Source organism: Equus przewalskii, chromosome 7 (assembly GCF_037783145.1).
Source record: "Equus przewalskii isolate Varuska chromosome 7, EquPr2, whole genome shotgun sequence".
Classification (NCBI taxonomy): Eukaryota; Metazoa; Chordata; class Mammalia; order Perissodactyla; family Equidae; genus Equus; species Equus przewalskii.
In genome coordinates this window covers 22,024,028-22,047,093 of record NC_091837.1, presented here as the reverse complement: position 1 = coordinate 22,047,093, position 23,066 = coordinate 22,024,028, and the positions used below count along the sequence as shown (strand labels likewise).

General features: G+C 52.2%; 2 protein-coding genes across 40 annotated transcripts in view; one reads left to right on the top strand and one right to left on the bottom strand.

Annotated features, from left to right (window-relative positions):
• The window catches only part of SH2B3 (SH2B adaptor protein 3), a 37,280-nt gene extending 20,000 nt beyond the window's left edge, over nucleotides 1-17,280 (top strand). Inside the window, exons 3-8 of one of the 2 annotated variants that reach the window (XM_070628954.1) lie at nucleotides 12,600-12,701; nucleotides 12,786-12,877; nucleotides 12,973-13,067; nucleotides 13,170-13,384; nucleotides 13,475-13,646; nucleotides 13,816-17,280. In XM_070628954.1, the coding sequence (XP_070485055.1) occupies nucleotides 12,600-12,701; nucleotides 12,786-12,877; nucleotides 12,973-13,067; nucleotides 13,170-13,384; nucleotides 13,475-13,646; nucleotides 13,816-14,111 (972 nt within the window). In that variant the 3' untranslated portion in view covers nucleotides 14,112-17,280. Of the gene's footprint in view, nucleotides 1-12,599; nucleotides 12,702-12,785; nucleotides 12,878-12,969; nucleotides 13,068-13,169; nucleotides 13,385-13,474; nucleotides 13,647-13,815 lie in introns of both variants that reach the window. The other variant, XM_070628953.1, reaches the window with a different exon arrangement.
• A 582-nt stretch (nucleotides 17,281-17,862) lies between these two features.
• The window catches only part of ATXN2 (ataxin 2), a 118,847-nt gene continuing 113,643 nt past the window's right edge, over nucleotides 17,863-23,066 (bottom strand). For 24 of the 38 annotated variants that reach the window (XM_070628950.1, XM_070628939.1, XM_070628943.1 and 21 more), the window contains 4 exons: nucleotides 22,665-22,810; nucleotides 21,757-21,984; nucleotides 19,322-19,490; nucleotides 17,863-18,481 (listed from right to left, as the gene is read on the bottom strand). In XM_070628950.1, the coding sequence (XP_070485051.1) occupies nucleotides 18,453-18,481; nucleotides 19,322-19,490; nucleotides 21,757-21,984; nucleotides 22,665-22,810 (572 nt within the window). In that variant the 3' untranslated portion in view covers nucleotides 17,863-18,452. The remainder of the gene's footprint in view (nucleotides 18,482-19,321; nucleotides 19,491-21,756; nucleotides 21,985-22,664; nucleotides 22,811-23,066) is intronic. The other 14 variants (XM_070628946.1, XM_070628949.1, XM_070628921.1 and 11 more) reach the window with 1 other exon arrangement.

Here is a 23,066-nt window from a genome sequence, read left to right as displayed (position 1 = left end):
TTCCCTTAGCATAATGTTTCCAAGGTTCATCCATGTTGTAGCATGTGCCAGTATTTTGTTCCCTTTTATTGCCAAATAATATTCCATTGTATGCCTACACCACATTTTGTCTGTCCGTTCATCAGTGGATGGGCATTAGGTGGTTTCCACTTTTTGGCTGTTATGAATAGTGCTGTGGTGAACACTCGTGTGTGGACAGATGTTTTCATTTTTCTTGTATCTAGGAGTGGAATTGCTGGGTCCTGTGGTAACTTTAACATTTTGAGGAACCGCCAAACTGTATTTCAAAACGATTGCACCATCTTACATTCCCACTGGCAAGGTCTGAGGGGTCCAGTTTCTCCACCTCCTCAGCAATACTTGTTGTTATCTGTCTTTTTGATTGTAGCCATACTAGCAGGTGTGAAGGGATCGCACATGGTTTTGATCTGTATTTCCCTAACAGTAATGATGTTGAGCATCTTTACATGTGCTTACTAGCCATTTCTAAGGCCTCTGATATAGCCTTTTCAAATAGCCCTTCCAAAAAGCTTACTCCCACTTATCTTCTCATCACCAGTGGTGCCAGCTTGGATATTGTTTTAAAAACCTTTGCCAACTTCTAGGTGAAATGGTTACCTTGTCCTTTTTTTTTTTTTTTTTTTTTTTTAAGGATAAGCATCTAAGACTTTTCTTTTTTTTTAAGATTTTCTTTTTCCTGGGGCCGGCCCGGTGGCGCAGCGGTTAAGTTCGCAGGTTCCACTTCTTGACAGCCTGGGGTTCGCCGGTTCGGATCCTGGATGCGGACATGGCACCGCTTGGCAAAAGCCATGTTGTGGTAGGTGTCCCATGTATAAAGTAGAGGAAGATGGGCACAGATGTTAGCTCAGAGCCAGTCTTCCTCAGCGAAAAGAGGACGATTAGCAGTAGTTAGCTCAGGGCTAATCTTCCTCAAAAAAAAAAAAAAAAAAGATTTTATTTTTCCTTTTTCTCCCAAAGGCCCCCGGTACATAGTTGTGTATTTTCAGTTGTGGTCGTTCTAGTTGTGGCATGTGGGACGCCGCCTCAGCATGGCTTGCTGAGCAGTGCCACGTCTGCGCCCAGGATTCGAGCTGGCGACACCCTGGGCTGCCGAAGTGGTGCGTGCGAACTTAACCACTCAGCCATGGGGCTGGCCCCAACCTTGTCCTTTCTGATTACAAGTGGAATTGACCATTTCTCTTTTTTTAAAACATTGAGATATGATTCATATAACATAAAATGCACCACGTTAAAGTGTAGTGGTTTTTAGCATATTCACTGTGTGTGCAACCATCAGCACTAATTCCAGAACATTTCCCTCACCCCAGAAAGAAACCCTGTACCTGTTAGTAGTCAGTCCCAATTCTCGTCCCCATTCCCCAGCCCCTGGCAACCTTTAGTCTACTTTCTGTCCCTGTGGACTGTGACTGTTCTCTCTCTTGTGTGTCTTGGTCATACAGATTTCTGTGACTTCCAGGCCATTTACTTGACATGCTCTCCTTTTTCTTATTGACTTGCAAGAGCTCTTTACATGGATATTAGCTCTCTGTCACGTGTTGCAAATGTTTCCTTTTGACTTTTCAATTTTGATCCTGAGTTTCCTGGCCTATGGAGGTTTTTAAATCTGCACAGTAAAATAGTGATCTTTTCCTTTGTGGTTTCATTCTTTGCTTTTTCTTCTTAGAAAGGCCTGGGATCAGATAATTACTTAGGTTATATTCCAGTTTTGTCTTTGTTTTATTTTTCACTTTTAATTATTCAGTCCAGCTGGCTTTTATTCTTTGTGGCTGGTGTGATTTCCTGTTGTTTTCTGATGTCAGTGAGAGGCTGTGTGTCAAGGCATATCGCATAGTAAGTTCTCACTAAACGTGGGCTAAAGATAATAATAGCAACGTGTCTTGGCTGTTTGGGCTCGGAAGGGCAGAGACCCCAGTGCAGTGGCTCCAGCTGTGGCCTGGCCAGCTTCTGGGGCTCCTGGCTCTCGTCCTCGCCTCCATCAGTCCAGCCCGAGGTTCTCTCTGCTCAGCTGCCTCGAGCCTTCCTGTGTCCCTGTGGCCCCTCGAGCCCCAGAGGCCCTCGCTGTGACCTCTTCTTCTGAATCATCATTCTTCGAAGGCAGGTGGTGGCCACCGTCAGGACCTGGGGATCTTGGTGGTGACGAGCCCCCCCTCCCCTCTGGCGTACTCCCCCACCAGAGGCTGGTGACAGAAGTTGTTATTTCTTAACCACAGCTTTTTCCACCCTGCCGGGCGGGGCAGATGTTAGGCCCAGGGGCTGCAGCTGAGGGCTGTGCTGCTGGGGTGAGGGGCTTCCCCCAGCCAGCCGGCTCTGCGGCGGGGCTGGGAGGTGGGCCTGCCATTCAAGCTCCTGGGAAGCTGGCCAGCTCTCGGACCCCTGGTCCTGTGACACCCACTGTGATCACCCACAGACTCCAGTGGGCCCATCTGCTTTCCTCAGGGCGGTTTGTCCAAGTCCGCAGAGCACACCATCCTCCCAGGGGGCAGTGCCAGGTTTGACACCAGGTGCACCCCCCTGCGTCCTCCCACTCAGGGGCCTGGACACGTGGCGTGGCCTTTTGGAGCCATGGATTCCCCTTCTGTCTGGAGGGGCTGACCACAGCCCAGCACTCGTGGCCTGCGTTGTCTCTGGGACTGAGGTGGCCGGGAGCAGCACTATGAGAGGAAGGCCTGGTCTGGGTAAAGGTGTGGCCAGGGACAGGGCACACTGGGCTTGGGGCTCTGCAGCCACATGGGGGTGGGGAGGACTCCTGGTGGGGATGCCAGGAGCAGGATGTGGGCGCTCACAGCATGGGCTGGTGGCAGCTGGCTGGCAGCGGGCGATGGGGTGGGGCTGGCTGGGCCCGACCCGGCTCTGGACCCTGAGCCGTCGCCGGCCTGTGGGGTGCCGGTGGAGCCCTCACAGTCAGAGCTGCCGCTTCTGTCCTCAGGCGCATTTCAGGCCAGCCGGGACATAGGGGATGACTGATAGAGGCTGGCTGCTGAGAACCCGGGCTGCCTGCTGACTCTTCTCAGGAGCTCGGCTCCAGGGTCCAGGCAGTGGTTTATCCTAATTTGCCACCCTGAGAGCCACAGGTTTGGGCCAGGAATGGTGCCCTGCGTGGAGGGCACGGTGCGAGTAAAGGTGTGGAAGGGAGAAAGCCTGGGGGAGGGGTCAGCACACAGCCCTGGCCAGTAAGGGTGGGGGCGCTGGCTCCCCCCAATTCCTGCTCCTGCGAGGCCCTGTCCCAGGCCATCCCCCCCAGGTGGGTCCAGGGGGTGGCCTGGACTTCTGTTACTGCAGGGGAGGTGAGACCACTGGTGAAGGTGCCAGTGGGTCCATTAGCTCCTTGGTTCTCTTGTTCATCCATGCCCACGAGGGGGTTTGGGGAGTGTGGGACTTCCTGGGGTGGTCCCTCTTAAGCCATGGGCCCCCCAAGCCTTGGGTGTGGCCCCCCAGGGGCTAGCCTCAGGCGGAAGTGCATGCCTATCCTCACAGCTGGCTCATGCCCATTCGGCCAGTAAGTGTGAACAGGGCCCCCGCATCTCAGGAGGGGGCTCTCTCTATGGGGGTCTCTGTCTCTGTGGGGGAGGCGGCTCCAGCATGTGAGAGGAGCTTTGTGTCCCTGCTGCTGTGCTTGTGTGTGTGTGGTGGTCTCCGTCTCTCTGAGAGGGGGCTTTGTGTCTGTGTCACTGTGAGTCTGTCTTTCTGACATGTCGGGGGGACCCTTGTGGGCTTGAGGGGGAGCTCACTGCAGGTGGGGCTTTAGAGAAGCCCCCAGCCCCCGTTTGTCCCAGCATCTCTGGCTTTCTAACCCCCCAACAGGACCTCTTTGGGGCCTTGAAGGGCCCAACACTAGGGGAGGGAGGGCAGGCCCCCCAGTGGGTCTCCCGCCCACTCAGGGTGTGAACTGGGGGTGCCACCTGCTCAGGGAAGGGAGGTGAGGTGGTGGGGACTCTGTCTCTGAGTAGGGTTGATATATCTGGGGGTCTGGGTTTGCCTTTCTCTGGCTCTGGAGAGATCTCTGTTTCCGGCACTTGGGGGCTCTTGCTTGCCAGGAAAGGGGGGAGCTGACTTGATCCATGTGAGGCTTCTCCCGTTCCCTTCCTGCTCCCCTGTGGGGAGAGGGCCATGAGGCCCCAGGGGGCAGGCCAAGGGGAGAGCTGGTCCAGCGTGAACTGGGCGAGGCTGGGAGACTCCCATGTACTGGGGACGACAGGCAGGTTCGCTCACGGAAGCGCTGAGGGTTCCGCTGTCACCTCCATTTTACAGACGCAGAACCAAGCACAGAGAAGTGACGTGATTTGCTCATGGTCACCCAGAGAAAGGTGGCTGAAGCAGGATTTGAAGGTCCCGTGGGGGTTGGTGTGGGGGCCCTGGCTGTGGGTAGAGGAAGGAAGTGACCTGTTGGCCTGCAGTTCCAACATTTGTTCAGCCCCTGGCACTGGCTCCTCGCCTTCAGTTTGCCCCCAGAGGGGCTGGGGACAAGGCAGGTGAGGAACTCAGCACTCCTCCATATCTGCCTCGCTCCCCACACGGCTGCGGGCTGGGGCCCTAGGCACGCACCCAGCCACTCACCCGTCTGACAAACCCTCTCCAAGGACCGGACCCGGTGCTGGGCCCCAGCTGGGAACAGGGTCTGGTGCCCTGTCCCCACCCCGAGAGGAACTCCCAGTCAGATGGTGGGGGCGGCTGCATCATCAGGAAATTATGGCCGGGCCTGATAAGCCCCGCGCCGAGGGAGAGGCACATGAACCGCACTAACCACGACCTGGTGATCAGAGAGGGCTCCCTGGAGGAGGGGAGGTCTCCTCTGCCAAGCCCCGCACTTTGGGTCAGGCAGGGCATCGCACGTGCAGAGGCCTGGGGCGGGAAGAGCACGGCCTGCATGTGCTGTGGGCTCCGGGCTGGGCCCCAGCTTGACTTGGCCCCTCCTCCATGGCCGGGGACATGGATTCTGCCTCTCAGAGCCTCCATTTCTCCATGTGTAGCAGGAGGCTGACAACAGTGCTGTTGGGGGGTGTCCTCTGCCCTGGCCAGCTGGAGCCCTGGGACGCCCAGCCCACAGCCCCGACTGCGAGGCCTCCATCCTCGCCCTGATCACACTACCTGAAGTATCCCTGTCACTTCCCCACAGCCCTCACTGGGAAGGCGGGTCTGCAGGGGGCCACACCCTGTGCCCGCTGGTCTTCAGCACTCACGACACTTGGCAAACAAAAGGCCTGTGGGGGGGGTATTTGTTGTTGGAATGAAACTGAGCACCCACAACCTGCCAGACACCACGCGGTGCTGAGAAGGCCATGTGAGAAGAGTGAGTCCTACAGAGCTCATTTCACAGGTTGATAAATGCAGTGAAGGAAGTAATGGGGGCTCTGTGATGGTAACTGTGTGTATGTGACACTGTGGTCAGGGAGGGCCTTCCTGAGGAGTGACACTTGAGCTGAGACCTAAATCTGAGAAAAGCCAGATTTGTGATGTGGGGGAATTGCCTTTCAGAGAGAACGGCAGGTGCAAAGGCCCTGAGGTAGGAGTGTGCTTGGTACATTTAAGGAACAGTGGAGGCCAGTGTGGCTGGTTCAGTTTGAGCAAAGGGACAGTTGATTAGGTTGAGGAGGTAACAAGGTCTAGACTGTGCAGGGTCTTGTGGGCCATGGTGAGGATCCAGGTTTCTATTCTCCATGAGATGGGGCCCACAGGAGCATTCTGAGCAGAAAAGGGCATGGGAAATGGCTGGATTCTGGACACGTCTGGGAGCAGCACTGATGGACTGACGGATGGCAGCTCAGTTTTGATGCTGCCCACTTCCCAGGGAGTTCGGGAAGTCCTCCTGTTCTGCCTGCTCCCCTACGGTAGGGTTTCCTGTGAACACCCCCTTCACCCAGCGGCTGCCGAGGCTGAGGCCACTGGCCGGAGCCCACGCTCCCAGCGTCGCTGTTCTGCCTCTGTGGGATGGACTGTGCCTTCTCTCCCCCAAGCCTCCTGTGGCTCCCTGGTGCCTGGAGGAGGAGGGGGAGACGGCCCTCAGATGCCAGTGCGTTTCCCATCCACCCGCGGGCCACGTTAAAAGGCAGGTCCCAGGCTCACTTCCAGAGGTTCCAGGCTAGCCAGCTGTAGTATTCTCTGGCTCGTGACCAATGCCCCCAGGAGGTTTTCTTGGCCTTAGCTCCTCATTTGTGAAGCAGGGATAAAACAGCAGCCTCGTGGGCTGTAGGGGTCATGGGACACTGTTCCTCAGGCAGACAGTGGTCCAGAGCAGGCTGTCATGGGTTTCTACCAGTGTTACCGTACCTGACTCTGGGACAGTGACCTTCCTACGTCCTTGGTCCTAGCACCTCCATTCCTTGATAGGATGCTCTTTCCTGTGAATTGGACAGTCCAGAAGCGCTGGTGGACAGCCACTGCCCAGGGCCTGGCACAGCAGGCACTCACTGAAGGGTGGTGTGAGGGTCTGTCAGAACTGCCCCTGCTGTCCTGTGGATTCGTCTGTACTTGCTGGCCTCTGGGTGTTGGTTCTCGCTATCCCCTTGGCCTCCGATGCCTTTCCCTCCACCTTCTCCACTCCCTAGTGTTCAGCAAACATTTATAGCCACTTACTCTGCGCCCTGCTGAAGACTCAAAGATGGCATGGGGGCAGGGAGGCCTTAAGCTGGGGGTTGAGCAGCAGGGAGACGGCTGTGGAAGCTGCTGTGGCTACGCAGGGCGAGTGACAATGGAGGAAAGCTTCCTCAGGGAGGGGCTTTTTGCTCCTGAGCAGATCGGTCTTCCTAAGACTGGGTTCCTAAGGCGGAGTGCCCATTCCACCTCGTGCCATCCTCCCTGGACCTTTCCACGCCCACTGGGAGTGCCTCTGCAGACTGTGTCACCAAATTCTCCCAGGAGGGTAGTGGCATTGTTATCCCACCTTCTAAAAGCGGAGACTGAGGTTGGGAGAGGCGTCACTTGTCTGTGGAGGAGGAGGCAGAGTTGGGACTCAAGGCCAGAACGAATTCCCAAAACACAGGATGGGGAAGTTGCTGTGTGGTGGGTGTGTGGGCTCCAGAGAGGTTTCTGAGCAGGATACTGGGGGCCAAAGTCTGGGGAACACCTGGGTTCAACAGGTGTCTGCACCAGGACTGCTGCGCACATGAGTCTCCGTGCACGAGAGGCTGCCCTCTGTTGCACAATCTGTTTGCACTGGCTGCCAGGAAACTCAGAGATGAATTTGTGGCAAGTGAAACTTTGGTCCATGTTCTAGCAGTTGTCTCGCTCCTGCTCTGAGTACCCCTGTAACTCAACTGAAATCTTTTTTGGAACAAGATGGGGCATTTTCTTTTTCTTGTTCGTGTTTTAGGTTGTTGTTTTGATACCAGTCAGTAAGAGCTGATTAAGCATTTTCCATAATGATGTTCCATCTGTTTCTTCATTCATTCATCCAGGCAGCCTCCATTCTGGGCTCTAGGCTGGGATGGGGTGACTCAGCTATCCATTACTGGGATCTAGAATTTGCTCTGATCCTTTAAATTTTCAGGCCCTCATCCAAGACTACCTCCCATCCTACCCCTCCTCCTGGGAGGCCAGCAGGATCTGCTTACTGCCCCCAGGTTACCAAAGAGGAAACTGAGGCCGCAGTCAGCACCATGCCCAAGCTTCCCAAAGGCAGGAAGTGATGGAGCTAGGCTCATCCAACCACCTCCAGAGCCAGGCCCCAGGCCACTGAGATGCCGACTGGAGGGCACGGGGGCCTCGATGTGTGGCTGGGACCCAGACCTCTGGCCGTATACTATGTCCTACTTCCTGTCCCACTGCAGCTCTTTGCAGGAGGGAATGAGGCCACAAAGCTCAGGGAGGCAACTGCCAGAGGGCTGGTGGGGGAGTCTCGGGACTTCCACGCGAGGAGTAAAGGCCCCTCCAGTGGCTGGGCAGGGCACAACGGTTGGAACAAGGCCACTGTGAGGGCCCAGCCTGTCCATCCCATGGGGCCCTCCATGTCAGGCCCTCGGCCACCTAGGTGTGAATGAGATGTCTCCCCTCCAGCTTCCTATGAAAGAGGCAGGTCAGAGCTGGGTCTGGCCCAACCAGTAGGCCTGCTTCTAGGTATTTAACATGAGTTCCAGATCTGTACATCCATTCCCACACCTCCACCTTGGAATAAGCCCAGACTGACTCCCATAGCCTCAAGGCCCCCTGGGGACTCCTGCAGCCCACGAATCCAGTCAGCCTCCTTAAACGCCTGTGTAGTTCCCCACCTCAGGGCCTTTGCAAGGGCCCTCCTGGCACCTGGGAAGCTCAGCCCTGTTTCCTCTGTAACTGAGGTTGGCCCTTCACTGCCTCCCTACCACTCCAGCTCCCATCGGCTTCTCGCCCTTCAGGTCTCCTTCCTGTTGGGTATCTGTCTCAGAGCTTCCAGGAGTCAGGGACTGTGTGTGTTTTGTTCCTGCTGGGGCCATGGCACCTGGAGCTCAGTGCGAGCTTGACCAGTCCCTCTGCCGTGGTTGTGAGGGCCCCACTCAAGATGGTTCTGAGCACACGGCAGAGTAGAGTGCAGCCGAGTCCTTGGAACAGCCTGGAGGGGCCATGCCTGGCCCCAGCACATGCATGTGGCCCTGCCCCTTCACACACACGGAGCGGCAGCAGGGGTGGGACGGTTCCCAGGAGACGGCATAAAGGAGAGCAAGGCCGAGAGCGACAGGAAAGGCCTTGTTCCAGTCATCACTCTCATTCTCTCCAGGCAGACTCGAGGCCCCAAGCCCTGCAGGAGGGGGTGAGGGACCCTCGGTCCCTGGGAGTTGGGGAGGACTGGGTGAACGTGTGGGTTGAGGCACAGCTGTCCATACCCGGCTCCAAGAGATGACAGACCTGGAGCCAGCCTCCGCTGTCTTATGCAGAAGCCCATGGAACTTCCTGCCCAGTTTTACTGTCCACTGAACAGACTAACTGTCCTTTCAGGGCTCAGCCTGCCCTCTGGCTCCTTCATGTTCTTGACCTTTTCAAAACAGACTCAGAAGCATGCAAGTAGGTCATTGTGTTGTCTGCACGGTCACATTGGAAGTCCTTTTATTTTAATATAAATTACATTCCGCTGTCTTCCCTTTCTCTTAGGTATGTATGTAGGTAGGTTCTATTATGTGGAATTTCACTGCAGGGTATCACAAACAGGGTCTGTAAGGTTGAGAGAAAGCAGGTGTGCCCCGAGCTTCTGGGTCCTTCGGAGGGAAAGCTGTAGTATTTAACACTGTAGGACTGTAATACTGTCACACTGTAGCTTGGCTGGCCTCAGACCCCAGCCTGGAAATTTAACAGTTGTTTGTCAGTCAGGCATTTCTTTCACTTGCAGTAGCTCACCCAATCACCATACCAACCCTGTGGAAACAGACGGACTACTAAATACCTCCACCTTACAGATGACAAAACTAAGGCATGGAGGGCTGAGCCGCTTGTCCAGGGTTATACAAGTGGCAAGGTTGGAACTGAACCCTAAGGCCTAGAGGCATAAGAGAATTATACAGCTCTGATAAAGTCAGCTATAGAAATGTGAGGACAGTCAGAGCAGGTCTGCACCTTTGTCTTTGAGCTTCCGGGCAGCCAGAGCAAAGAAAGAAATGAGTTATTCCCACTGGAGTCATAATGGCCATAAAAAGAAGCCAGCTTTTTGGATGCTGGGAGTTGAGAAGACTTCCTCCCCAGGAGTGGGTGCCACTGGATGTGGGGGGTGACATTCTACTGTTTGTACCACAGATATACCTGGAATGGTTTGGCTATTTTGATCACCCAAGCACAGTGTGACTCTGAGGTGGGTCCAGAGAGCAGCTGATTCCTGGCCTGGTTTGATCTATGAGGCAGGTAGAATAGAGAGCATGTGAGAAAAAGGGGAACGTGAAGCCCCCAAATGTTCCTGTAGCTGCTGACACAGCCCCAGGGTTTGGATTTGGGTTTCTTCATCACAGCTCTATCCCATCTTATTACTCAACCAGAAAGGAATCCACTGGTCCCTTCATAGCAGCTAGTGCTCCTGAGTCCTGTTCTGGACCATCCAGCTGGGCTGTGGCCACCAGTGGGGTTGTCTTGTCCTGTCCCCGTGTTCTCACTCGCCTCTCCAATCTGGGCCAAGCCTCTGTCATCTTCCCCCATCAGGCAGCACAGTAGTTAGGCACACTGGCTCGGATCCTCTGCAGGCTGGGGCTCAGACCTGGCTCTGCCCCTAGAGTTGTGTGGCTCTGGGCAAGACAAGTAGGCTGACCTGGGTGGCTCTGACACAGGCTGCTATGAAGAGTCAGGAAAGAACCCGTGTCATGCTCAGCCAGCAGGCAGATGGTAGCAAGGAGGAGCTTTTCCATAATCTGTGCAGCCAGGGCTGGCCATGGGTGACGAGGTGGAATCCTCTTCAGCACTGCCTGCCAGGTCAGCAGTTCCTCAGCTGCTGGGGGTGGAGCTGGCATGGAAGGCCCCACATTCAGAGTGAAACCAGTGGCTTTGCTGGTTAATCTCACACTGGGGCCTGGGCTCAGAGCGGAACTGAAAGGAAGACCAGGCCTGTTCCCCTCTTGGCCTGGCCTACTTCCTCCCAGTGATCCTGAAGGCCCGGAGCCAGCAGGGAGGGTGGGGGGCCAGGCAGGGCCAACTGCAAAAGCAGGAAGAGGAAGGAAATAGCCCTTTGTACCTTACCCATTTTGCCGACAGGAAAGAGCAGCTCTGAGAGGCTGGCTGGCTGTGAGAGCTGCCAGGAGAGCAGAGGCCCCGTTATCCATGCACTCCAGCGCATCCAGTGTAGGTGGGAGACTCCTATGCTCCCCACCTCTCACTGGCTGAGAAACTGGGGTGTGGGGACGTGCAAGAGAAACTTGAAAGGTGAAAACATCATGGCTGGTGCTGGGCACTCAGGGCTGGGATTTACTAGTTGTGCACCCTCTCTGAGCTCATGCCCTCATCTGAACATTAGTGAGATGATGCAGCAGTGTTTGCTAGAGTTGCTGCTGCTCTCTCCAGACTTCTGTGTCCAACAACCAGGGCAGGACTGGGAGCGGGCCTGGACCAGAAAGAGCCCCAGTTTGCCCAACCCTCTCCTGCTGGGCTGCCCTCTTACTTCACTGTTCTTCAGCCTTCCTGCAGGTGGGGGGCTGAAGGCAGGCGGCCTGGCCCCAGGGTCCCCGTCCTTCTCTCAGAGATGCTGCTTAAGCATATGGCTTTGGGGATCAGCTCTTGCACCACCTTTGAAAAGGCAGCCTCTGCTCAAGGTGTACCTTCGAGGCAGAGGAGGGTAGTGGTAGATCCCCCAAAGCCGCACTGTCACCAAGTTGCCTTTGGGTCTGCCTCTTGTTCCTACCTCCCCACTCTTGCCCTGTGCTGGCTTGCTAGTAGGGGCTGTGGTGTTTCCCAGGTGTGCCAGTCTGTCTCTTGGCCTTTGGGAAAAGAGCTGCTGGAGGGAAGGGGCCTCCTCTGTCTATTCCCCACCTCAGCTCTGGCTTCTTCCCCTGTTCCTATCTTCTTTTGGCCTCTGCTGGAGGCAGCCATCAATCACCTTGTGACCCAGAGAAGATCTTAGCAGTCTTGTCACAAGAGGAAGTGAAGGAGATGGGGGGCACTTGAGGGGTGACCTCCCTTCTAAGAAAACTCCTACCCTGGAGATGCTGGCTCCTGGGTTCTAGGGTACCCCCCGAGTCTCCTGCTCCCTGGCAACAGGCATCTGCAGGGTCAGCCCCTGCTCCAGCCAGGTTCAGTCAGGACCTAGGAGAGGAACTCTTGCTGGAAAAGAGGTAGGGAGCCATCTCCCGCCTTCTCTGAACCCTGTGTGTGGTGGATGTCGGGGGAGACTCCTGGGCCCAAGGTTTTATGTGGGTTTCTGGCTGGCTGCAACTGGGGCCAGCCATGCCAGGTTTTGCCCCTTTGGGCAAGCCGGCAGAAACCCCAAGAGCCTGTGGCTAAGCTACTCTGCCAACTCCACCCTACAGCCAGCTCCACCCCTCCTCGTCCTAAGACCTGAAGGCAGCGCAGATCCGCTAGGTGTGGGAGTTGGAGGTTCCAGGCCGTATGCTTTGGATAGGGGTTCAAAACCTGACCTCTTCTTCCTCAGGCAAATCACTTCCCCTCCAGCATTTGAGTTTCTTCTCTTTAAGATGTGCTGATTGTATCTGCTTCTTAGGGCTGCTGTTAGGCCAGGACAGACCTGTACTCGAGGAGAGCTAATAGCACGACAAAGCCTGGGCCTCCGGCAGAGTCAGCACCGCAGAGGGAAGCATGGCTTGGCTTGGATGCCCTCATGTCCTCTGTCTGGGCCTGGTGGGATGAGGGGGGTCAGCAGCCAGTGTGACCTGGTGGGGCGGGGAGCTCTGTGCCCTAGCTCTCAGCAGGCAAACACACACACGAGCTGGAATGGCCGCTGGTCTACGTGAAGCAGGGAGAGGGGGCGGTGGGGACACTGCTTCAGAGGCCATAGGTGAAGGGCCCTCTGCAGGCCTCTGCAGCCTAGAATGCCAGACCTACTCCAGGCTTGGGGCACTTGCTCAGCAGCACCACAAACACTCTGCAAGCTAGGGAGTCTCCCTGGGGAGACTGCAGAAAAACACAAAGGCCTGGGTGGGCGAAGGGCCTTCAGGGATAAACCTGGAGTGTCCTCTTTGGTCTCCTAGAGTTCAAAGCCCAAGCTACAAGCAGCCTGTTCCAGCATCCAGGAAGTCCGGCGATGCACACGCCTCGAGATGCCCGACAACCTCTACACTTTTGTGCTGAAGGTAAGTGATGGTGCTTTCCACACCCAGGTGTAACACATGCACACCTCAGGAATCCCACACAGCTGTTCCCTTTATCTCTGCCAGGTGAAGGACCGGACAGACATCATCTTTGAGGTGGGAGATGAGCAGCAGCTGAATTCGTGGATGGTTGAGCTCCGGGAGTGCACAGGCCAAGGGTGAGGCCTCAGACCCTAAGGCCCCACTGGTGACATAGCTTTTACTGCTACCCCTGACCCACCCAGATCCTTAACCCCAGCCTCTTCTCCAGCAGGCTGGAGAACACAGACCCAGAAATGCATATTCCCTCAGCCCTAGAGGCCGGCACATCCAACTCTCCAAGGGGAAGCACAGATTCCTTGAACCAAGGTGAGTGGATCCGCGTCTTTGTCCTCCGGGTTTGTTGGAACCCAACCTCAGCCCAGGATATAAGGCCTCACACGGGCTCACCATCACCCATCTTCCAATCAGGTGCTTCTCCTGGGGGGTTGTTGGACCCAGCCTGCCAGAAAACAGATCACTTCCTGTCCTGCTACCCTTGGTTCCATGGCCCCATCTCCCGAGTGAAGGCAGCTCAGCTGGTTCAGCTGCAGGGTCCTGACGCTCACGGAGTGTTCCTGGTACGGCAGAGTGAGACCCGGCGTGGGGAGTATGTGCTCACATTCAACTTCCAGGGCATCGCCAAGGTATGGGGCAGGGCAGGTGGGGCTTCCCCCATTCCCCCAAGTTCAAGGCCCTTAGGGGTCAGGGCCTGAGCCTACTGTTGTCTCCGGCAGCACCTGCGCCTGTCACTGACGGAGCGGGGCCAGTGCCGCGTGCAGCACCTCCACTTTCCCTCGGTGGTGGACATGCTGCACCACTTCCAGCGCTCACCCATCCCACTTGAGTGTGGGGCTGCCTGTGACGTCCGGCTGTCCAGCTATGTGGTAGTCGTCTCCCAGCCACCAGGTGTGACCCTAATGCGCCTTGATAAAGGGGGTGGGTGGCACAGGGAACTGGGTAGGGGGTGGAAGCTTGCTGCACACCCAGGGGCATAGAGATCTCGTTTCGTGTCCTTCCAACACTTGCCCCATTAACACTGATGGTGTGGTCTCTCTCTTGGTCACTTGTCCCCCAGGTTCCTCCAACACTGTCCTGTTCCCTTTCTCCCTGTCTCACTGGGATTCAGAGCTGGGCCTTCCCCACCTTAGCACTTCTGGCTGCCCGCGGGGGCTCAACCCAGAGGGTCTCCCAGGCCGATCCTCTCCCCCAGAGCAGATCTTCCACCTGGTGCCTTCGCCTGAGGAACTGGCCAACAGCATGCGGCACCTGGAGCCCGAGCCTGCCAGTCGAGCCCGGGACTCAGACTACGAAATGGACTCCTCCTCCCGGAGCCACCTGCGGGCCATAGACAATCAGTACACACCTCTCTGACAGGCAGTGAGGAAGCCCAGGCCTCACAGACGCCCTCAAGGAGCACAAGCAAGCAGAGATGGGAACCTGTGAATGTAACTGTCTTTTCCTCCTTTCAGAGAGAGATTTAAGGGACACTGTTAACAGCTTGTTCCAGTTTGGATGTGACCCTTCTATTAGGCCTGTTAAAGGGCCTCCTATAAGTTTCATCCATCACCTGGCTTTCTCCTTATTGTTTACAGATGTAGTTCTTGTTCACAGATGCCACTGGCTCCTGCCCTGGGTCCTGGACCAGTCCCCGTTACTCTGAGAGGAGACGGTGGGGTGAGGGCCAGAGCTGGCAGTGGAAACTCATTCTTTTTTTCACTGACACTGTCACAGATGATGACAGGCTTTCTACTGGGTGTTGGGGGGGTCATCAGGAAGCCCAAAACACTAACAAGCCCTGGATTCTCATATGGTTTTCCCTTTGTAGCTTCAGTCCATGTGGTAGGGCTGCTGTACCCACACCACAGGTGACCACAACTATCCTGCTTTGACTCTCAGCTTTAGGACAAGCTCTGGCAGATGGACAAGCTAAAGGTCAAAAATGATTTTAAACATTTTACCTCAGATTAATTTTTCAAAGGATTCAGGTTTCAAAACTAAACCATTGCTTATTTCATTGCACTGTTTGAACTAATACCCATGTGATTTTTGTAGACAGCTATGCAAACCCAACTTGACTAGTTCCCGGTCTGCGCCAGCACACCTGGCTTCCTTGTCTACTGCATTCTCAGGACAGTCACCTGCTGCTGAGTAGCCACTGTCCTTCCTAAATGTAGAGAAGTGAAGCATGTCACCCTCAGGGAAATTCAGGCAGTTACTGAAATAGGAGGCTGGCAAGGAACAGTTCTACCCTGGTGCCTTACGAATAAAAACTGGATTCTGGTTTACAGCAGCTCTATGGTGCGAGTTAAAACTGAGGGGTGAGGGGGAACAAGCAAAAGGGGAAGGGCTCCTGAGCCCTTTCTAGTAAATGCTTCCCAACAGGGCTGGCTCAGAGCCCCTGAAGCATCTAATGGCTTATTATAATTATCCCACAAGGTTTTAGGCTCATTCTTGAGCCAAAATGGAAGCTAGGAATCTGGTGCCACAGCTAATGAGAAACTCCTTTAATAGCCCACAATCAACATTCTGTTCCAGCTGGTTACTGCCTCATCTGATGAAGAATGAGTGTGCATGTACACACGGGCACACACCATCTCCAACATCCAGGGAGGTCCTCCAGTCAAATCGTCATCTATACTTGCCTTTCACAAGTGATACAATTCATAGGGGGGCTGGCTCCTCCCAGAATTTTCACACAGAGGCTCAGAAACAAGGGTGGCAGTGACAGAGTGGAGTCTGCTGCTCCTGGCTGCCAGCAGAGTCAATACAGCCACCAGGCTCACCGAAGTGGCTTCTAGGAAACTGGGAGTTTAGCACAGCTCAACATTTATAGATACATCAATCAGAGGCTAAAATTAAACCTTGGCCTAAAACTAACTGCTGACTGCCTTATCTGGGGGTAAGGGTTTGGTCTGCTCCCTCTAACCATTCTCTACTTCAAGGGGTCAGAAGTCAGACTTTTGCTTCTAGAATTTTCTGTGGTTTTTTTTGGTGGGGAGGGGGAGAGGCAAGCAGCCACCTCTTCACTTTTAAACCAATAATCCTGGGTGTTTTCACCGATTGTAAAGCAGGTCTAACCCTGATCCAGATTTGTGGTTCATTTCTAAGGACACTTGTCTTCATTTCCTACACATCAAGTAGGTTTCTCTAAGTAACAAATGCTAAGCAAAGTGTGAACCAGATGAGTAAGCACTATTCTGGATTTCTCTTTCAAAAGAGAAAGCTCATCACTGAAAGTCAATGCTGACAAGTCACTGTTCCAGATTTGCCCCTTGTCTGCACAGAAAAGGGGTCAAGTAGACAATGAACCAGGAAAGTTCCCTCCCTCCAGCCAGAAGTGGGGGACATGACATCTTCAAACCAGGGGCACTCACTTCTTAGCAGCCTCTCAATATACAATTCTCAGGTAGTGCCAAGACACAAGCCAGGCACAGCAAACTAGCAGTTCTGACCCACTGACCACAAAGTTCAAGCTCAGACTGACAGAATTGGAAGTCACCCACCTCCAGACTGCCTCGGTGTCAAATGTTCAAGAAAAACCTTTCCTTTCTAAACGTGTCCCAGTTACCAGGACAGCTGAAATACATTCCAACAAAAAGCTCCCTCATGGCCTGGGAGGAAGTGACACTAAGCCAATGCCTTTTCTTTCTAGTAGAGCAGGTCAGGCTGAAGGAAAGGGAGCAGTGGGTCCCTGGGCTTGATGCCCTCATAGGCAGTGAGGCAGTGACCCTGCTGGCTGCAGCCAGCCCACCGAGGTCATAGCACATTCCACCACCCTCCTTCCAGTCCCGATGTGACTGCTGCTGGCAACAAAAGGCCAAGCCAGCAGTCTCCACTGAGAGCTCAGGCTCTGAGTGCCAAATGGATAGTGAGCATCATGATCCCTCCAGTTATCTTTAATTACAGACAACAAGGATAGCGTGACAGCTGCCAGCACCATCACTTCCTTCATCTGACTTTAATGAACTTTTACAAACTAACAGTCACCAGCACCAAAGAATTAAGTCAACTAACCTGCCTTGAATTTAGACCAGCAATCCATATGGCTTTATCTGGTATAAATCTTCTGCCTTTGATCATTTCTGGACCGTGCAGGAAAAAGGAATAGCAATCATTAAAATCTTAGGCCACAGAACACTATTTTTACATAACAGTTTCTTAACCTCAAATCAAGGCCTTGAACCCTTCCCTAAGGGTTGCCTGAGATTCCTTCATGCTTTTATTCAGGGCTGAGTCTCTTATCGCAAATGTCATGTAAGCGCTAACATCTCCCACAGGCTAGAGGAACTTGATAGTATATTATCCACTGCCTCTTAACAAGGACACATCTGACATCCAGTGTTTGGTTGGAATAAACAGCACATTGTAATGACAACACAGATAATGGATTCATCTTGTACCATTATAGGCAGAAGGTATTTGGCAAATTTTTATGTATTGTTTATGTACTGTACAAGTAACTTATTCTTGAATAATGCAAATTTTGCTATAATGTACAAATTGCTACATGTGAATTAAAAAAAAGTTTTCACAATCTTGACTTTGTTGCCACAATATTTAAAGGCTCTATCTATCATGACTATGGTCTTTGCAAAATCCTTGCCCTGCTTAGACACTTGCTTTTCGTTTGTCCTCTTCCCACAAAATGGGGACATAACAGACACTTATGAGTCTACAGCAATAAGCTGCTTTGTACATCACTGCATCTATTCAGCTTTTCTGCCCTCTGTATTTCTTTATCACAGTTTTAAGAAAAGTGTCTCCTGCCCTCTACTGGTAAAACAGACAGATGCCTGAATCAGGACAACTGACTAACACTCATTTGGGTTCAGGAGATATTAAAAAGGAAGCTTACAGAATCAGCATCATGAGGATGTGGAATTTCAGTGCTGCCCAACTCTGGCCAGCTTTCCTCCTTCTGAAGCAGACCTCTATCCACCAAAGAGAATATTTCAGTCTTGTCTTTTTCTAGAGATACCTTGAACCAGAACTAAAGGTGAAGAAGAAAAATCATTTGACAACTAACCTTCCAGGATATTAAGAAAACACACTCAGCCCTCCTGCCTTGATATTACGTATCCTATAATAGAAATAGCTTATACAAACACACACTAACTTGATATCAGTTTTTAAAACTTTTTTTATTTTTTAATTTTTTTTAAGTTTTTATTTTATATTATCTACAAAGTAAAAGTTTTTCCCTTAACTTAAAAGTTGAACCACTGTAGACAGTGATCACTTCATCAAACTTGATTTATAAATAATAATCCGTCAGTTTGACGGTAAGAATTTACTGAAACTTTGTCAAGTTTAGTAAAAGGGCGTTCCAAGTCTTGATTTTTTTTTTTTAAGCGGTAATAGCAGCAAGAATCACTCTTGTTACTTCTTTTGCTAGCTGATGTGTTCATGACTTTCGAGGGTCATTAAAAAATAAATAACTTCCAGTTTCAGCAAGCAGAGCTGGGGTACTTGCGGGACTCTGAAACAGCGTATGGAATTATGGAACAGCCCACAAGTTCCTAAATGCCTCTACTCGGTCCAAATGTCTTCCACTGCAAGTGAACTGTTAGCATTCCTATTGGATGTTACAAGAAATCAACATATATTTTTTTAAAAACAAAATAAATGAAATTCTAGTTTTCTGTGCTTCCAGTTGGTAGAAGCAGTAGAAGGGAGGAGGGAATTTGGCCTTTCGGTTCCTCCAGGGCAGCCTTACAACTGCTGTTGGTGGTGGGCTTGTACTGTAAAAAAGAAAAGTGAATATTTAAACAGAAAACTGGCAACACCGCACATTAGCCTAGTGTCTCTGCAGCACGTGACTGTAAACTATCCTTGTGCTAGCTGAATAAGACTCAGAATTTAATTCACTCTTTTCCCCTCCCATCTGTACCAAAAAGGGGAAGGGTAGGTGGGTGGGTACAAACAAACCAGTCAGACGTAAAACCACTTCAGATAAAACTCCTAGAAGACTTGTTGCTCATGGGGTAGGAAAAACGGCCTTAACATACCCCCTCCCCAAATATTAGCCAAGCACCAGTACTGCTTTCAGAGTAACAGGTCAGACTGAAATGTCGCCATGGCAGCCATCGAGTGTTAGAGCGCAATCACGGGCATTCTCTCCCTGTCAGGGTGTAGGCTGGAGCTAAGACTACCCTCAAACCGATCCATACACAGCACTCTCTCATCAGTAGTATTCTCCAGAGCTACAATCAAACTCTGCCATGGTGGTAACCCCCCACATGTCAGACTGTTGGGACTCAGGAAGGAAAGCGCTGCCCTGTCCCGCCTATCGTAACAAGGAAGGCCAACTGAGTCCTAAGCATGCATCAGCTACCCAGACTGCTGCTGCTGCTTCTCATCAAGCCAGATCCCTGCACCATCAGAACACACACAGACTCGGCTCCTGCTGGAAGCCTCAGGCCCTGACACTGAACTGATCGTCACAGTCCCTACTGTGCCACTCTGACGAGTCTTGCTAGTTCTCAAATGTGGGGCTCAAAGCGCTGGCCCTGCCTACCATTCGACCTGTGCGAGCAGAATGCTTTGGGGTGCCCGGCGGCCCCTGCACACACACGCCTCACCTGAAGGGTGCGTCATATAGGGGAAATGCGCTGTTGTCGAGACTGGAATGGGCTGTAGTGCACTTTGAGCGAGGGCGGCCTGGGGACCGCCGGGTGGCTGTGTCGTCATTAGCATCATTGGCGCATGGGCAGTTGGATGAGAAGGAACCATTCCTGACTGTACATGAGCCTGAAACAGAGAGCTCTTTTACGCATACAGGCAACATCTCCAGCTTACACAACATGTCAACTGTGTCCCTTTTGCTGGGCCAGGGCTCTCAGGAAAGGGCAACAGTCTTTCCTCTGGGAATGCTCCCTAGCGGCTCATCAACTGACCTGCAGACAGGCTTCACCTGTTAGCAGATCCTGCAAGGCTGAGGGAGCAGGCACCCAGCAAGCCTGGGTAAAAGCCAGGGCTGCAATGTCCTAGCCTCCAACATTTCTCATCACTCGATTCTATATGTGGAGCAAGGTCTTCACAAAGATCAGACCCCTGACCCAAGGGCAGCTTTCTCAACTTAATAGGAGGCAAGATGCAATGATGCTTCAGAACCTGGCTTCCATGTGGGACCTGAAGTAGTTTTACAGATAACATTCCTTTCAAATAGGAAAGCAGATTATTACCTTATAAGCAGGGACCGTCAAATTCTGCCCTGTGGATTACTCAGCCTTTGCCTTATTTCCCCTCCCCCTCAGCTTCTGGCCTGCTCATCAGCACACTTCAGTGAAGAATGAGTCAGGGCAGTGAGAGAAGAGACTCTCAGGCCCCCTTACTCTGCTAAAAGTGACACTGATGGAGCAGGAGGAGGAGGTTGCAGGTAATGGCTCCAGTGAGATGGGGAGGGATAATCTGAAATTATCTACAGCCCAGTGTCCCTGTACCAAGTGATAGTGACTTCAACCTGGTCTCACTGTCTAGTTGGAAAGGTTTTAGTGAGCCGAAATAGCTGGATCCCAGCTCTGCAGAGATTTGGCAGGGCCAGGAAGAGCCCTCATCTCCTGCCTCCCGTGCCGTGCACTGTTCTAGACCATGATAAGCCTTAGATGAAATGCTGTTTTTATTCTTACATATTCAAATGAGCCCATGGCATATCTGGGCTTCGCTATAAGCAATAACCTTTTTGCTCTTTCAACACAGAAACACAAAAGTGAGGTTTTAGGAACCCCAACTTACATGTAAATTCACATACCTACTTAGCCACCAGCCTCTGCTAGACATCTACAGGACCCCAGCTCTCATGAAGCTCCTGATTCAGCCAAACCATGCCGGCCCACATCTGACCAAATCGGCTCCCTCCCCACCGTCAAAAGCAAATCATCCGCTGCAGTGCACCACACTACAGACCTACACTTGCAGGGGAGGACGCCCACACTTCCCAGAGCTGTGGAACTAGATACAAGGTCGCCTTCTGAAAGGTAGCTCCAACTGAGTGGCATCTCCAGCCCCCACCACGCCAGAGCCTCAGTGGCGCACTGTCTGACATGAAATGGAGTTCCGTGAGGCAGTCTAGCTTAGACCCGCCTAAGAGTTCTGTTCTGAAAGCAGCAAAAAGACATCGAATACAGCCACTTCACCCATTAACAGCTCCAAGGAGGGCCTCAAGGACAGTGTTAGAGCCCAACTGCAGTGCAGCTCCTTCTCCTCAGGAAGACAATCCAACTTGGCCCTGGATGGCACTGGACTTTTGTCAGCAGCTGATGCAGACAGCAACCACTGAGATGCAACCACACCTCTCCACCTTTAGAAGCTTACACTGGAGGTGAGCTCCAAAGCGCTCCCAAAGCTGCTCTTTAAGAAAAATGGGAAGGCCTGGGCGCTTCCAGCTTCTACTTACACCGCAACAATGTACAAGGTCAAGCCCTTTCAAGAAGTACAACATATGGTCATAGCAGATATGTAGATAGCCAGGGAAAACAAGTGGAGAGATTTCTCTGGAACTCATGTCACTAACATTCAAGCTGACAGGCCAGGGTAGTCAACTCAGAGAGCCGAAAATTTGTGAAGGCCCACCCTCCCTGCCAGACTTCTTCTGTGTGTGGGGGGGTGGGAGTGTGTCTGGATGAGAGAGAGAGAGTGAGGGAAAGAGAGGGAGGGAGGGAGAGAGAGAATATATATATGTATACATATATATAGCAATGAGGCTATATAAACATAGCAAAGCAGACACAGAAAGGAGAAGGACCGAGAGGCATTCCAGAGTCAAAGATATTTTTAAGGTCTCAGTTGGGAAACGTTAAAGGACTGACCAATCAGCAACTTCACTGATCCCATTACAAAACCACACAAACATTCATGTAGGGCCAGATCACATGTATTTAAGTGGGAGAAGGGAGACAGGCAAATGGCATCATACACAGGGTCTCCTAGCTTGGAGAGCCTCTAGTTCTTTGCTGCTTATGTGATAACCTTCATATTCTACTTGGTCTTCACAGAAAGTTGGCTAAAGCTGGTTTACCTGAGGTACGTGGGCCATGTGGGGTGGATTGGTATATGCCGGCTGAACATGAGAAGGATGAATCGTAAAGACGGTCTGTTGTGCTGCTGGGAAACTATTTTGTGGCGACTGCGTATTGGAGGCAGGTGTCATGGAAGGTGGGGTTGGCGCGAGCCCCGCGTGGTAAATGGCTGACTGCTGCTGTGGACTGGCCAGATGGAGAGCCTGGGCGGCCTGGTGCTGATGGTGCTGCAAAGCATCAGGGAAGAACTGAGAAAACCAGTTCTTTAATGAAAAACAGTTAAGGGTCACACACAAAGCTGAACTTTTGCACATGAAAATAGGCTCCACTTGGGCCCATTTAAATGAGGGGCAATGCTAAGTACAAGAGAATGGAGAGGGTGGTAAGAACAGGGCTAGGGGGGCCTCCTGTTCAGAGACATTCTTTCTGGGGTGCAAGCCTGATTCTCAGCCTGATAGTTACAACCCCCCACTAAGCAGCGGTAAAATAAGACTACTGCCCCAGGGGATGACAGATGTCAAGGAGATCCTTAAATGCCTCTGTTAACAAACACGATTAAAGAAACTAATAGGAAAAAAGCTCATAAACATTAGGAATGAAAAAAAAGGCATCCCATACACATTCCTTACTTTATGTTAAATCAGATTTTTCAATATTGGTAAGGTTCCAGAACTTATCCAATCACCCCAATCACCTTATTCTCAGTATGTATCTTAATGTGACTCAAAAACCAACCAACCCAACCACCCCAGAGTCACAGCCTGCAGAACTGTATGCTGGCTCCACGGGGCAGGGCTGCCAGGTGTTTTGATCATGTAGTACCTAGCACCCTGCCTTGCACTAGAAAAAACGTTCAGTTAATAGAATGAGGAAGCAGTTCTGTGAAGGCCTCGGAGTTTCTCCTTACCTGAACAGGACTGGGTGCAGGATGGCTTCCACCATGTTGGCTTTGCTGCTGTCCAGTGGGGGTAGCTGAAGGCTGAGGATGTGGAGTATGTGGGTGTAGGGTAGCATTAGGGTGCGCATACTGCTGAGCAAGGGAGCCAGTGGAAACTAAAGTGAAAGAAAAAGCAGTGTGTAGAATTGACATGCAGGATGATCTTAACTGCTCTTCTATGCCTCATCAACTGAGCTTTCTTGATGCTCAATGCCTAACTTATGTTGTTACCAATCTCTATATTTGACTCCATTTAAATCATCCATTTTCTCGAAAAAATAAGTGTGAAGTTATTGCTTAACAATCAGACTAGCATTTATTCATATAACACAGCTTACATTATATTAAAATTTAACTAGTTTAAACTTACTC